Source organism: Pyxicephalus adspersus, chromosome 3 (genome assembly GCF_032062135.1).
Source record: "Pyxicephalus adspersus chromosome 3, UCB_Pads_2.0, whole genome shotgun sequence".
NCBI classification, from domain to species: Eukaryota; Metazoa; Chordata; class Amphibia; order Anura; family Pyxicephalidae; genus Pyxicephalus; species Pyxicephalus adspersus.
Genome location: NC_092860.1, coordinates 48,420,772 through 48,436,988, shown reverse-complemented (window position 1 = coordinate 48,436,988; position 16,217 = coordinate 48,420,772). Strand labels below are relative to the sequence as shown.

The 16,217-nt window shown below is 42.4% G+C and overlaps 1 protein-coding gene and 1 long non-coding RNA gene across 4 annotated transcripts in view; one reads left to right on the top strand and one right to left on the bottom strand.

Annotated features, from left to right (window-relative positions):
- The window catches only part of ANP32B (acidic nuclear phosphoprotein 32 family member B), a 28,726-nt gene extending 22,061 nt beyond the window's left edge, over positions 1 to 6,665 (bottom strand). The window contains exon 1 of one of the 3 annotated variants that reach the window (XM_072404482.1): positions 6,650 to 6,665. Coding sequence is in view for 1 of the 3 variants with exons in the window: in XM_072404480.1 (XP_072260581.1) it covers positions 6,178 to 6,231 (54 nt within the window). In the remaining 2 variants the exon portion in view is untranslated. Of the gene's footprint in view, positions 1 to 2,997; positions 3,154 to 6,177; positions 6,480 to 6,649 lie in introns of those variants that run through there. The other 2 variants (XM_072404480.1, XM_072404481.1) reach the window with 2 other exon arrangements.
- A 61-nt stretch (positions 6,666 to 6,726) lies between these two features.
- LOC140326138 (uncharacterized) lies at positions 6,727 to 14,658 on the top strand. The gene is made up of 2 exons (XR_011919787.1): positions 6,727 to 6,845; positions 9,740 to 14,658. It is a non-coding gene; the product is annotated as an uncharacterized lncRNA (long non-coding RNA).
- The last annotated feature ends 1,559 nt before the right edge of the window (positions 14,659 to 16,217 follow it).

Here is a 16,217-nt window from a genome sequence, read left to right as displayed (position 1 = left end):
CTAAGAACACAACAGATGATGAATGGGATAATAATAACTGGAGCTTGCATTAATTAAATCAGGAGTGGCAACTTTCAGATCTCTCAAAGGTTACCTTTAAAAAGACAACGGGAACAAAGCTATAGCAACTAATCCCCACTTATAAAGTCACAGTAATAATTTCCAGCGTTGACTTGCGGTGCAGTTTGCCGGTCCGGATTTACTTGATGCAAGCTCCAGTTACTATCATCCTGCGTTTGCCATGCGTCTGGGAGCAACAACCCTAAGGTGTGAAAGAGGCCTAAAGCTATTCTACACTACAGCTTAAGGAGATTCTTTTCAGACACAGCAGAGCTTATTTAAAGCAGACAGTATTTACTGCAGTGTTTACACCAAATTGAACCTGTATTTTGAAAGTAATGGGAAATGGAATAGTATACATAAAAATACAGGGTTATTTTTGTAAAACATACTATTTAGGTAACAAGTCAGTTTTTTGGTAATTTCTAGAACAGCCCATGAGCAATATGTAGAAACCATCAATCACAATTCATTTATTCTGTCAAAGGGGGAAACTATTGCAGATACACAATTCCTTAATTTACCTGCAGCAACCTTCTTTTGGCCATACTGACAGGAAACTCAAACATTTCTGGTTATTGTCAGCGTTTGCCAACCCCTACCTCCATATATTTCTATTGGCCTTCCACTTCGATAGGCAGACTTCCTTGCCAACAAGAATGCACAGAAGTTTTTAGGTGCCAATGCTTGGCTTGTTAGAACAACCCGAGATCCTGTCATGGTAACATGGTTTTGGAGGCTGCTGTGGGAATGGCAGAATAGCTCTTTTCTCCCGAGTCTGGCTCTGGATTCTTTCAATCCACAGCGTCAAGTTCCATTCAATTCTCTATATCCTATTACTTATACAGAGTCAGGAAAAATAAGTCTGCACTCATTTGTCATTGAAAATAAATTAGCAGTAACAATAAATAGGGATAAAAATGATTTCACAACTTCAGTCTATTTTAAGACACAAACCCAATTTAGAAAGTGAGGTGCACAAAAATGTCAATTGTGGTATGGCTAAAACACAAGGTGAGACGCTGTTTAATTTATTGCTGCTGGCTGTACACACTGGTGCCTATATATAGTCTTTAAATGCACTCCAGAGACAAAGTAGCCTATATGTCAGTCATTCTGGGGGGTGATTGATGACAAGAGAAGTCACTCCCAAATAGATGTACTGCAGTAGTGTCACACATGGGACCTATCCTTCATCTTGTTTGTAATGTGACACACTTACTTTAAATCTTTTTTTGTCAACATTTCAAAGTCCATATATGAAGGACCTGTTCACGTCATAATGTTGCAGAAACACGTGTTGCCACAAGGCATTTTTGTTGTGATGTAGTGCCGTTCATGCTGAAAATTAACAATGTATGTGCAAACTGACAGGTGTTGAAGAATATCACAATCCATTGTAACATGCTATCAAATGTTGCAGAAAGCTGAATTACAAAAAAAATAGTACACCCCCCTCTTCCCCCACACCCTATTTTTTTGTTTAATGAAATGTATTACATGTTAGGCATGGCATAACACACATTTGCTAGTGCTGCACAACAGTGTAAAAAGACCTATTAGTTAAAAGTTGTCCACAAATCTGATATTATTTGGCAGCAGCTGTATAGGGTAAGGGATCCTCAACCTGACAGCTGAGCCACGAGGGCACGGAGACTAGTGGTCCCCAACCTGTGGTCCGCAGACCCTGCTTGGGGGGGACACCAGCCAGAGCAACAGACCATGTCCCCTGTATGTATCGCAGGCTCAGGGTGGTGGGTTGGGTTGTGTCTCTGGACAGAGAATACTCGCAGGGAGTCGGCAGGTTCTGGCACTATGACGTCACTATGGGGAAAGTTTCTTCCCCTGAGTGACACACAGCTCCTCGCGCATGTGCGGTCCGGAGTCCATAAGTCCAACAAGGCCATTGGGGACCACTGTTTTAGAGGATATCAAGCTGTCGTGTTACAGGCCAGACTTCCGGCAGACTGTATTACCATCCCAACTCATTTAAGGATTTATAGAGAAAAAAATTGTTAAAAAAAATTTGATTTTTATTCTTAGCAACCAATAAAAATTCATGTTTCATATTTACACTATAAAAGCTGAAGCTAAAAACCTGATTTTATGCTATGGACAAAACATTCTTGCGAGCACATTCCTTCCCAGAAAAGCCCCTTAAAGCAGAACTAAGCCCTCCTATTCTTATTGGTTGAGAAAAATGCCATCCTAACCTCTGCCTAAATCTGCAGTTGCCATGGAGCGGCACGTGATCAGCTATGGCACCGGCTATATGAAGACTTGAAAGTTGGATTGAGAACAGGCATAATCACACCGCAACTGTGGCACATACTACCAAAGGCATGCCATGGATTTTTTAGTAAACAATGTAGTAAGAATGATGGGTTTTGTTTGCACTTTATTGGCCAAGTTTAGTTAATTTGCAGTTTAACACTCTACCTGACCTAAGAGACATTTCCAGAAGAATGGAAAGCACAATAAAAAAAAATTAAACATATGATCCCATTTACTGCATTATGAATTATTTCAACAGTAATGGAGGTGGGCAAAACCATGTCAAGGCTGCATCCTAGGCAAACAGCTAAATGTATGGTGTTAAGCCATATATAGGACTATTTAACCAAACAAATTACTTTTTTAATTGTGTGCAGGCAGATTTGGAATCCTGGTGGAACCCCTGATAGACTGAAAAGCCAGATCTTCGACCCACACTGCAGCACAGCTTAGTCAATAAGAATAGACGGCAGCGACACAATGATTCGGTCACCCCCTTTGCTTCTCTCAGAACGTGTTCACTAAGAAAATTACTGGATTCTAATGCAACCATACAGCAGGCCAAAGGAACCAAATATCAATATAAATTATGATACTTACACTAATTGCATTACACGTAATACAGAAATTATTGTTTTTATGGAAATACTTGACTGAACTTACCGATATTTTTTTTGGTGTAGTGAGGCGAGTTGGGGACACTGCATTGGGAAGCCCATAAACATTAATGGGCTGAGATGCAGAAAAACGGGTCGTGTTGTATTTGTTGCAGTGTAGTGCAAATGGTTTTCTATCAGCAGGTAACGCAGCTCAATAGTGCCAGTGGTCCTTTAACTTGTCCAGAACTTCCTACCTGCAAGTATGTATGGACTGGCAAGATAGCACACAAGGGTAAGTATGGACAATATTCCCATTCATTTATGTTAGTAGGAAAAGGGGAAAAGGCTTGGAAAGAATGATCAATGATACAACTCTCAACAAAAATGTTTTTTTCAATAAATCCACTTTAAGGAAACCTTTTTTTTTTTTTTTTTTAAAGCATGTTATTGCCCATCTCATCTGCAGGCAGATATGTAAACCATGCCACACGTTTTGTTCCCCGCATTGGTAAACAAGATATAATCACCTATAGCAGCTGCCCAGGTTTCCTGTCTGAGCCATTTCAAAGTGCAGAGGACAGCAAATCCAGTGCTATAGATGTGCCCACACAGTCCACTCCCGCTCCTTGAACTGATAATTACTGCTGAAGTCTCCTCTTCTAGAGGATCCTGCCATAACACAACCAGTAGGATGTGTCAGCTGCACATGTTCCCCATATACATAAAAGAATATTTAACCCTCCTGTTACTTCCACCTCTTAGATTGTAAGCTCTTGGGGGCAGGGTCCTCTCCTCCTCCTGTGTCACTGTCTGTATCTGTCTGTTATTTGCACCCCCTATTTAATGTACAGCGCTGCGGAATATGCTGGCGCTATATAAATCCTTTTTTAAAATGCAGAGGTAGCTCCAAAACTACAAAATACCATCAATTGTACCTACGTACACAAGAACACAGATCAGAACTCTACAGGTTATGGAAAACACGACAACTATTGATGTCTTTGAACTTTGGTGCTAGAAAACAAATCAAGGATATCATGGACAGTAAACAAAAACAGATCAAGCCTTCAAATCACTATTACTATGGGCACTTTAGTGAGGAGCCAATTTAAACTTTAAAAAGCTTAAGAGGGGGAAAACCAGCAATGTGTCTGGAAACAGAAGAAGGTGCCATGGCAATGATGGACGGTCCAGAGGAGACAGAAGGTTGTCCATGTGGTGGGCAGAAGATGGCTGTGTAATGATATAAATACTGTACATGTTGTCATTGCCATTCGGGGCATTATTGTTGGCTTGTTTTTGTTTCCATTTATAAATATAGGCGATATGTGTAAAACTATTCACATGAATCACCATCTTGAACCTCTTCCCATACAGAAGTCTCACAAATGAGGCCGGACTATAGGATGAGGGTTTTTTTATTTATTGTACATCGCTGTGTAATATGTTGGCGCTATACAGATCCTGTGTATTATTATGTGGGTGAGGAGATGACACAATCCCTATGTGAATGGAGGGAGGAGGGTGCTGGAAGGAGCAGCAGGGAGATGACACCTCACCAGACAAAAGGGAGACAAGAAGGAGGACGGGGAAGACAAGCACAGCAATAAATGCCCGGCCACTGCCATCCCCGGTACACAACGGGGCAAGATGGAGGAGGAAGGCGGGCACTGCAGCTGTCACCAGAGGGGGAGAGCACCGACAACTCGACATATTCAACATGGAGAGTGAATGAGGAGGAAGACGAGAGGACAACATGGCGATGTCTCCTCCTCTGACATTGATGGGGGACAGCGCTGGATTACATAGAGCACACCGACTAATGCTGCGTGTACCGGGCGGGAATGTATTCGCCCGTGAATGTTCTGTATTATGGCGGTGTATACATAGATTTCTGTGTGATTAGGTCGGGGCTCTCCTCCCCCACTGCTGCTTAGCGCTTTCCCGCCCGAGCAGCAGAGGAGGAAGAAGGGGAGGAGGGGAACATGTCTGCCGGCCGCTCCGCGTACATTCCCCGTCACACCGTATACACGGGGCACACAATGCCAGGGGGTGAATGTGGCGGACGATTGTCTCAGTGCCTGCATTCACACACACAGGGAACGACGCTGCTGAGGTAAAGTGAGACCAAAGCCCTACGAGGAGGACATGGGGGGCCACACAATGGGAGCGCCCTAATGGGCAACCTCAGAGACCACCCGGCCTCATAATGCCCTTTGTGGGGTCTCTGTACACCGAGCCTTGCATGGCGCCATACAAATAGCAACACAAGTCACACAGCACATGTACAATGTTACCAGCACAAGGGCCCCTGTGCGAACCCACTCAGGGGCCCCATTCGGGCACTTATCTGCTACTAGCAGGCAAGGACTTTGTCTAATACCAAACAGGGTCAGACATGGGCCAGGGTGGTATAAATGTGGCCCCAGGGGCAGCTGGGCATGATCTGTGAAGCTTACAATGTAACATGGAGGCATGCAGTGACACTGAACCATGTGTGACACAGCCGCACATAAACATCTACAAAACTTCCAACATGTCTCCCCTATCACTTTATTCTGCATGGCAATCTGCCCCATCACCCAACACAGGGCTTCTGCTGACACCCGGGGGAAATAATACTGCTGCATGCCCCGGGAGGGAGAGGGCACAAACCTACTGCAAGGCATGGACGTGCCCTTTATTCACAACCAGGATGGAAGGCTCCTTCCTACCACAACACGTTTTATTTAAACCTTGTAAGGGCGGTAAGGTCCCAGTGTAAAGCACAAACATGGCTTCCAGCATGGTGACAGAGTGGGAGAAGCTGTACAGAAATCACACAGGAACTTCAAACTCTGCAAACCAATCACACCATCCTTGTAAATCTCCTTCTCCATAACGCCATCCCCCCTCTGCTACACTCATCACCCACATTGCTCAATAAAAACAAGCAGGCAAACTTTACTTGGTGTGCCCATGTGTGTGTGGCCCCTGGGTGTGTGTGCAGCCCATGATGTGTGTGGCCCCTGGTGTGTGTGAGCTGCCCATGATGTGTGTGGCCCCTGGTGTGTGCTGCCCTATGTCTGGGTACAGACATGAAATGACAGAGCAGGCAGAATACATGGGTGAGAGCAGGCAGAATACATGGGTGAGAGCAGCCCATGTGCTCGCCGGTGTGATCCCAGGCAGGGAGAGGAGCCGAGCCCATACAAGGCCGGCGTGCAGCAGCTACAAGGAGTGAATGGCAGCAATGTCAGCTTACATCAGACGGCGTCCTGTTCCTCAGCTCCAGGTGAATTCTTTTTTTCATTTCCATCCTGTTCGTCTCTCTCTGGTTCTCGGATATATTGGTCGTCCCCCCGTCCTGGCTGTGTCTCTCTCTCAATGTGTGATTTTGTTTTTGCTAGGTGATCTGAGCGAGAAATAAAAGTTTGGAGGGGAGGGGGGAGAGGCTGCACTGTGCACAAAAAAAAAGAGCAGCTCGAGGTGTCCCTAATGGAGGCAGAGAATGTGAGCGCTCTGTGTATAGGAAACGTGTGGAAGCCGCTCAGACCCAAAGCCAAGTTACTCACAAGAGCGAGGAGGAGAGACCATGGAGGGAAAAAAAAGCACTGAAATTAAAAAAAAAAGACATTGACACTGCCCCTGCTGGCCACAGGACGCCACTGCAGCTTCAGCATGCAAACGCTGCAGCAAAAAAAGCAGAAAAGGACAGAGTGGAAAAAAAAGGTTACCTAAGAAAGCTGCTTGTTTTACACGGTGTGGAGATGACACATCCGAAGCTGCGTTTAGAAAAGGTGTAAGACGGGGCTCTGTCTGCAAACGTGTTGCATGTAGCCAAAAAAAAAAAAAAAAAAAAGGAGTGGCCCAGAGGGTTCAGCTAAAACTGTTCCATGCAAAGTCAAGTGTGTAGCTTTGTTCTAGCATGAGGTTAGTATATACATTCCAAGTTCATTTATATAGCTTTTACAGTTACAAAGTGTGATGATTTTGCTTTGCATTGTTAATAAGATCTACTGAGCACTAAGATCCTATTCCACGTTGACATAAATGTGTTTAAATGGTTTTGTAGTGATGGGGTGATAATGCTAGGAAGGCATACACTATCGATGGTGTTTTCAATAAGTATTACAATCAACAAATAAATCAATACTTTACAATCGACTACGAGTATTCTATGTATCATCCACATGATTGAGGAACTGATGTACATCTGACAAAACACCTTGCCCCAATAATTTACAATCAAAAATGATTATTACAAAAGCACTTGTGTGATAATTTTTGTCCTATCAATCAGCATTATTGCACAGTCTGTGGCCAGCTATAGTTTTATATATACAAGCACATATGTTGTTAATACAGAGAAACATCCTGTTTTTAATGAGCTCTCTGTATGGTGTACACTTTGTGCCTTCTGACACTATTTGATTTTTTTTCTGGCTAAACATTACATGCCAGGATTATGTAATAATAATATGTTAGGCATCATTTTTATATAATGCTATCTGCTCTGCTTTCTGAGCACTTGTCCTGAATGGCGTGATTTGGATGGTGTTGAAGCTATATTATAATGTTATTATATTATATATTTTATTTATATTGTAATGTTTACTGTCGTGTCACACTGGAGATTTTGCTGCTGGTGACTCCTCATCAGAGACTGGATCACTGAGCTGTAATCACCTCCTTACTGAATCAATGCCAATGACAGAAGTAGAAGTATGGCATTGGCTTTATGCTAGGCATAGACAGATGTGTACTCAGCCTGCTAAATAATCAATATTGCCCCGAGTAAAAATTTATTAGGAATATCAACTGTTTTGGCACCTTGCACCATTCAATATCAAAAACTGTTTGGACCCTCTAGCCTTCGGTTGGCACAACACAGAGCTAAGCCCAGTGAACAATGACACTCACACTGAGCTTTTATGCTACAATCTTCTAGCAGTGGAGGGCAGAGGTTGGAAATACACTGCAAGGGGTCTGATTATAAAGCAATATATCCCACACTGAAACATTCTCCGGTGAAAAATCCTCTAGGTCTGTGTTTTTTAATTGCAGTGACTAATTCTCCACCAGAGAATGTTTTGGTGACAATCAGATTCACTGCTTTATAAAGTGCCCCTAACGTGTTCACTCTGAGCACATAATAAATTAAATAAATAAATAAATTAAAAAAATAAATAAATAAACCTAATAAATTCTAATCTGTGTATGTTTTTGTTTTTATTAAATACATAGGACCAGCAGCATATCTGAAAATGTGACATTTATTTGAACAAAAGCACACATTTCCATTGCTCATGGTATCAAAAAAACAGTTCCAAGTGTAGTAGATAGTGGGATCAGCCCAGTATATTCATTGAAGTTACTGGCCTAACATACTCTCATGTGACATGATTGTATGGCTTGGGTCTCACAGAGCTTTTCCATTAGTGTGATTGCATGCATGTATTATGATTAGGGTATCTTCCACTAACTTCCAAACTGAGTCAATGTAGTAATCGGCGCAATAAAAGTTTGTTTACATCTTTAAAAACATATGAAAACTCCAGATGCTTCTAATTGCTTGCATTGGTCAATAGTGTTTACAATGCATTTGTTCAGGCAGTGGACTAATAGACCAACCAACTGCTAGGTGCTGCAAATAAATTCTGAGGATATGTGGTCTAGGGCAAACATATGTCACTATTGTCACTGCTGTAATAATAAATGCACTTATTTGTTTTACATAAAATAGAGAATGTTGTGGCAGTAGATCAGTGGCTGACAGACAGTGCAACCACCCTGCCTGGATGGATATCTGTACTTATGTGTAAACAAAGTTACCAAAATGCAAAGATGTAATGTCAGATCTCCAGGCAAGAACTATTTCTCCTCCACTTCTACCTTCCTTTAACCCATCTGGCATGTCCTACAGTGTTGCTTGTGAAGCAAGGAATAGGACTGTCTAGATCTCCGCACAGAGCCATTTCCTCTAATCCACAGCCATTCTTTTACCTGCACCCGCTGGTCTCTCACCGCCCCACTGCCCTGGTGTCACTGCGCCTCACGCTTCCCATAAACCCCCATCATTCGACAGCAAATATAAGGTTTTCGTTTGCTTTTTCACACTGTCCCTCCTAATCTGCATATTTATCCAGAAACTTTCCAACAGTAGAGTGTAGTGCCCAGTCAGTATTACTACTGCTAGCTTTATTTTTATTGATGGACAATAAATTCTTGAAATGGTTTTTGCTATGGACACCTTGTAAGGTTGACCAAGCAGCCTCACCATTTATTGTGTTAAAATTTTATACACCATTTCCTGACTATAAAGCATAAATATTTTTCCAGCCAAAAGGGAGTTTCCATATTACTCAGGCAGTAACATATAAATCTGAAAAAAACACTCTCATTTGTAAATATAGTAAGATAAGAAGCTAGAGCACCATGTTACTGAGGCTGGTGATTGACTAAAAGGGAGTTTAGATTAGGCTTTAATAAATGATTGCTTTGGCATTGCACCTCACTGAATGGGCTGGCAGTATACTTTATTGCATAAAGAAACTTTTTTCAGTGCATAATGCAGCAAGTGGTAGGTACATTTTTTGTGTAATTCCGAATGAATGGCAACACCAAAAGCTTAGTTTTGTGCTTTAACATGCATTGGAGTAAATTAAAGTGTGTTTTAAGCACATTACCGCAACACATCAGTGTGAATACGTAGAAAACCTGTAGTGTGTGTAAGTCATGCTTTTTAGTAATAAGCTCAAAAAAGCATGTTTTACCACAATGCCTAGGCTGTAAGTTTGTTTTAATCTCTGTGATTTCCACAACAGGTACCATACATCTGGAACAGTAATGACGTGCAGACACATCCTTGGAGAACAACGGGTTGAGAACAGTACAATTTTCATAGACCCTTTCAGTGACTGTAAACTGACAGCACATATTTGACTGTAAATGTATTTTTTTCCTTTACAATTAGCTTAGTTTACACACAGCAGCACCCTACTACTGATTCATTTCAGTTGGAAAACCAGGCTTTTTCTTTGGTAGATTCAGAACAGACAAATACTTTTTTTATCAACGTTAATAGGCTTGCTTTGACAAGCAGAAATTTGGCTAAGGCTGTCCTTGTTTTATCACAAGCAAAGCAATCCTTTCATTCGCCATTTCCTACCAATCTTTTAAATAAGAAAAAAGAGGTGAACAGCAGTTTCCTGTATGGCCATTCTGAGCTGACATCACCTGCAGTCCTGCTTTGTACAGGTGGACTGCAAGGGCCCACCCCCTCTCTGGAGTGTCAGATAGTGGAGAAGAGAGCTAGCTTCCAGGGAAGTAAGACATTACATGGTAAACTCGACTATTCTAATATGGTTCCTGTTGATAAAAAACTGTCCTGCTGCTGACCAATTCCAATCAAACTCTTATCACCACCAAAAAATATACAGTTATATAAAAAAACTGGTCATCAGCAGAACATTTTTAATGAGAGTTATTTGGCTAAATTTTGTTAAAGACAGAGTACAGGCAGGTGTACTAGAACTTATGAGACTGCAAGTTACAAAACAATATAGTATTGACTATCAGTAAGACAATGAATAGAAAAAGAAATATACTTTCCAATTGTGACTACATTACTATATATGATGCCACATCCCCAATTTTCTTCCCATAATTTTGTTCTCATCAGCACAACAAAATTACAAACCAAAACTGGGCCTAAGACAAGTTTAACAAGCAAGACTAGGCCTAAAACTAAATAGACAAAGAAAGAGGAAGACAAAGAGCACAGAAAGAGGTTTTACTACACAGTAACAGGATAGTTTTAATCAGGGACATTGGGCCAAAATGTACTAGAGACAAAGGGCCTGATTTATTCCTGAGTGATCCAAAAAACCTGAAATGGATTTATTATACATTATTTGCCATTAGCTGGCAAATGTTTTTAATCCTGGACCACCCAAGGTCTCCCATGATCATGCACTAGAAGCCAGTTTACTTTTGCTAATCAGCCAGTTGCAGGCCTCTTAAAGAAGAATCTTAAACCTGCCAGCTTCCTCCTTTTAATATCCAACTCATGAGCCTCAGGAATGCCTTTAGATACCTGGAGGGAAATGGAATCTCTCACACTCAGAGTCTTCAATAAAGGAAACTCTGGCCATCTGGAATACTGTGATACTCTCCATCAAAAATCTTATCAGGAACCTGAAGATTACAGGGAAAAGGCACAAGCCGTGCTCAAGGTGCAAGGTGCCGTCAGGGCATCTGCCTTTATCACTTAAAGACGGGAACGGGGAACAGATTGATGGGATTTTCCTGTACTGGACCAATGCAAAATCCACCTCCAGAATAATTAGGCCCTGTATGAGAAAGAAAAATGCCATTTAAAAAAGGATTAATATATTACTATTATTTATATAGCCCTGGGCAGCACGGTAGCTCAGAGGTTAGTGCTTTGGCCTATGCAGCGCTATGTCCCAGATTTGAATCTCAGCCAGGACACTATCTGCATGGAGTTTCCGACATAGTGACATGACTATGGACTTTGTACAGCGCTACGTAATATGATGGTGCTATATAAATCCTGTATAATAATAACCCTGAAATATTATGCATTTGTCAGGGTGCTTTACAAAGTCCATAGTCATATCCCTAACTGTCCCTCAATGGACTAGGGACTGTTTTTGAAGGGAAAGCCAATTAACTAACTGCATGTTCTTTTGGGGGGATGTGGGAGGAAACCAGATTACCTAGAGGAAACCCACAAAGACACAGGGAGAACACACAAACTTCTTGCAGATATAGTCCTGGCCCAGACTTGAACCTGTGACCTAATGCTGCAAAGGGAAGAGTTCTAACCACTGAGCCAACCATGCTGCCCAGGGAATCAGTCATTGTTGTCTATTTTGTGGTCAAAAAGTAAAGCTACATACACAGGTCCAACGGTTCTCACCCGATAATCGACTCAGTGCCAGTATCGGACGAGAATCTGGCGTGTGTACAGCATCAGTCGTCCATCGTCCGAACGACCATCCTAGCGAATCCACGGACGATGGACGACTAATGATACTAATGCAAGGGAAAGGGGAGAGCGCACAGCAGGGTGCCATGCCTTCGTTCTCCCCCTCCCCTCTGCATAGAGCAGAATGGTGCTGTCTGTACAGCACTCGTTCATACATTGCGCAATAATAGTCGGAAAGGATTGTGAAACATCCTTTCCAACAACTATTATTGCACGTGTGTATGCGGCTTTAGTCTGCTTTTATGTCAGTCTTCTACATCAGAGATCCCAGCAGATACACTGCAGAAATATACAGAAGATAACACATAATTGCTTCATAATTGGGATAAAATCCTTGAACCTCCCTGCTTTTTTACATATAACTAATATTAGAAAAACGGATTTTCTGCACTCTCAACTCCAACATGTTTGATTTAAGTAAGACCTCTCTAAGCTATGCGCTGCCCAACCTCAGAATGGTATCTCTTGTAAGGGGGTGTAACAGCTGTGCCATCTGACCCATTTTGCCATAAGCTAGGTGGTGACCATGGTCCCCACTATCATCAGACACTGGTATGCTTTTAAACTGGAGGCAACCAGGGTGTTTCAAATCCTTTTGATCACAGGTAATTTATTTAGCAGAGGAGACATTGTATTCTCCAAGGTGTTGAACATTGCCCTAGAAAAACTAATGTTTTTGTCAGTGACAATTGACTTTTGTTGTCGTTGATGATCCATCTGAAATCTGCGATCAACTCCTCCCTTAAATGGGCTAGGAGAAGGAATTCGTCCAAATAGTAGGGAATCCTTTCCCCTTTGGTGTGAAGGACCTTCGAGAATGTTCTCAGTGAGGTAGAGAGGTTAAAGGGTGAGGCAAAAAATTGAAAAGGAACTGTGAAACATACTATAGGTATTTCTGGTATTCCTTTTGCCACTGGAATGTGTAGGTAGGCAACCTTTAGGTCAATAAAAAGTAGCCAATCTCTCCTGAGAACTGTCTGAGTTTTTGTCTGAAAGGACTCCATCTTGAAATGATCCTTGCATCTATTACAAATCTATTACAGGGCGCCAATCCCCTCTTTGTTTCAGAACTAAAAAAATGGAGTGTGGAACCCACTGCATTCCAATCCACAATACCATCCACCTGGTTAATGAGCAGGATAGAAAAAAATGAAAAAGGGCAGGTATTCTAACAGGACGTTCTCAACTCCAAGTGGACCAGAAGCGAACACCCCCTCCTTTAATGACTGATCTCTCCACCAGTCCCCTGGGTAGAGCAACAATTTAGGCTTAAAACCAAGGAGACATATTCTTAATAATGCTCCAGGGAGACCAGGCAATAAAACACCCCAAAGCTACTAACCCAGACACATATGCCCAAACAGATGGGACATTCTGGCATTATGGCTTTACCACAGCCTGTGGGGGGAATCATGGCCCCTGAAGGATAGGAGTACAGAAAAGGAATGTTGGGGTAAAGGGTCAGGTCCTATTTATTCAAATTCTGTCCTGTAGGGTTCTGGAGGCAGAGCTATCCTATCATGATAGAGTGGTCAGGAAAATATTTTTCGTTTGTGTTCATTTCAGACTGCAAACAAAATGTGAATATTTTTAAGGAAGGTATTCTTTTCTATACTTACTGTATACATTAGAAAATATATTGTTTTTACTTCATGTATATAGTCTTTGTGTTACAGATAAACATTTATTATGTGACAAATAATTGGAAGAGCACTATGGGTTACCTACAAAGGTGAAAAAAAGCTGCTGAAGGTTATCTGATAATGGAGAGTTAATTTTGCATGCAAGTGCCATAACATCACTGGTGTAGAGCATGTTTATTACATCAGAATTATTGGCGATGCTACTATTGCAACATATTACAAATGGGCAAGTATCATCGGTTAAATCTGTGCATTCACAAAATTTGCAGATAATAGGGGGTAACAGTCAAAGTGAAGTAAGCTATGGCCCCCGCCCAGAGTACCTGCTAAAAAGCATAAGGGTCACATTAACAGAACAAATATGACAGACCAATTTTTACAGTAAAAGCAGTACGTTTCTATGATCAGGAAGCCACATGAATGTAATAGGTAGCTTTATTTTATGTTATTTTTGCAAAGTTTAGGTCCTCTTTAAATATTATTGTAGGGGGGTGGCTTGCGCATGGCCGGGTAGGGATGCACTTCTTGGAGCTCTGTGCCGAGCGTGACTATCAAATTGCTGAATCTATCTACTATCCTGGCGAAAACACCTAAAAACCCTACATCTAAGAAGGGGTACAACTCCCCAGCTTGCGGAGCCCAGGCGTCAGCGAGTAGAGATATCGCAGACTTCTTTTCTCAGCCTTCACAGCACCCTGTGGAACCTAAGATGGTAGGCGGGACACGTGTTTCCACCGCCTCACCTCACTTCCGCCAATCCACAGAAGACTCTGACATGCCTTCCTCGCCACTTTCTTCAGGTGTGCCAGAATCCCCTACTGCCTTGAAAGAAATAAGAGCATTTTTTACGTTCTCTTGCTACCAGATCAGACTTGGAAACACATACATGCAGGCTGGAAGCATCATTCAAGCAAGAGCTAACTGAGCTCAGGCAGAATATCGAAGCCACACAGACAGCCATATCTGCTCTTCAGACCGATTATACTGATATCTCCCTTAGGCTACCTAAAGTGAAGGACCATGTTCTAGATCATACCCACAAGCTGCAGGCCCCAGTTTTTTCCATCAATGATTTGGAAAACCGCAACAGGTGGAATAATATTAGAATTCGGGGGTTTACCCGAAGCTACCCCCACTCCTGACCTTATGGCAACGGTCTAGGGTAATTTTAATCTACTTTTGTATCGCCCTGTATTTACAGAAGTACTTCTTGACAGAGTAAATAGGGCAGCTATGGCGAACCTATGGCACGCGTGCCAGCTGTGGCACGCGAAGGCCTTGCAGCTGGCACGCGGGAAGGTCTGCAATTAAGATATGCGACGCGGCGGGAGGCGAGTGTGCCGGTGTCTGCTTTGCAGCTCACCTGGCAACAGGGCCGGACTGGCCATTGGGAGGACCGGGCATTGTCCCGGTGAGCCCATCCTCCTGTACTGGCTGCAGTCCTGTGAGTGGATGTTTAGCCTGCCTGTCTTCCCCTTAGTATCCTATGAGCCAGGCAGTGTGTGAGGGGGAAGTGGGGGGAGGAAGAGAAGCTTCACATTGAGTCTGTCACAGGAACTCAGTGAGGCTGTAGTGTGACTCCACATGTGACATCTGTAATCAGGAACAGTTCCTAGTGCTCCCATGCTAGAGAGGTGAGGATATGGGGGGATGTTATGTGTCTAATAATGTGCTCCTCTGTAAAAACCTCTGTATCTTCCATGGGGGACATGCTAAATTCGAGGAAATAAAAAAGCTGCTTATGATGATTGCATAGAGAAGTTCAGTAAGCTGAGAGGAGGGCTGGGCTCTCTGTGAACAACCAACACACTAATCCTCTGCGCTGTACCTTATGGAAAACTCAATATAGCAAAAAACAGTAAAGTGTATATGTGGTCCTTCACAGTGCTTTTGTAAACATCATAATAAAATAACAAAGGCTCCAATAATGAAAAATAAAAGTCCGTTTCCCATACACTCAGGTCACCTCTTAATTAGTTGTTATTGTGATGAATCCAATGTTGTATAGTCATTAATGCGATTAATCCAGTTTGCAGGTCATTTTATTTGGGGAATCGCAGTCACTTCTCCAATACATCAAGACTACAAATAAAAAATCTCTTCTTAGTCCTCTGCTGTCACATAAACCTCCAGATCACTAAGGTTGGACATTGCTGAGCTGCCTCTTGTTATCCGGATTTTTCATTGTAAAAAGCGCGGACCCCGTGGTTTGGTTTTATTGATAAGCGCTTGTCATTTTTGTTTCAAAGGTGAGAGTCTGTTATTGCTTTTATAGAACATTAAAGTTTGAACATATCACACGATTATCTTTCCTGTGCATCTTCCTTTAAATTACATTGTTTTCTGGAGGATCTTTGGGTGTTCAGCATTCCTTTGGGAGTTTTGTGTGACAGCAGAGGATTAAGAAGAGATGTTTTAGTCGTAGTCTTTATGGATCTTCTCTCCCCCCCCCTCCATGTCCCATCTTCTCTCCCCTCCCCCATGTCACATCTTCTTGTGTGTTGGCTATTGCACTCCTTACTTATTAGTGGCTGGCCGTGCCTCTCAAGTGTGCTTCTGCATTTTAGCCCTGCCCCTGGACTTCAATGGGCGGGGCCTGCGTGAGGTCATGTGATTGGGCTGCTCAACCTAAAATGCCCGGGCCTA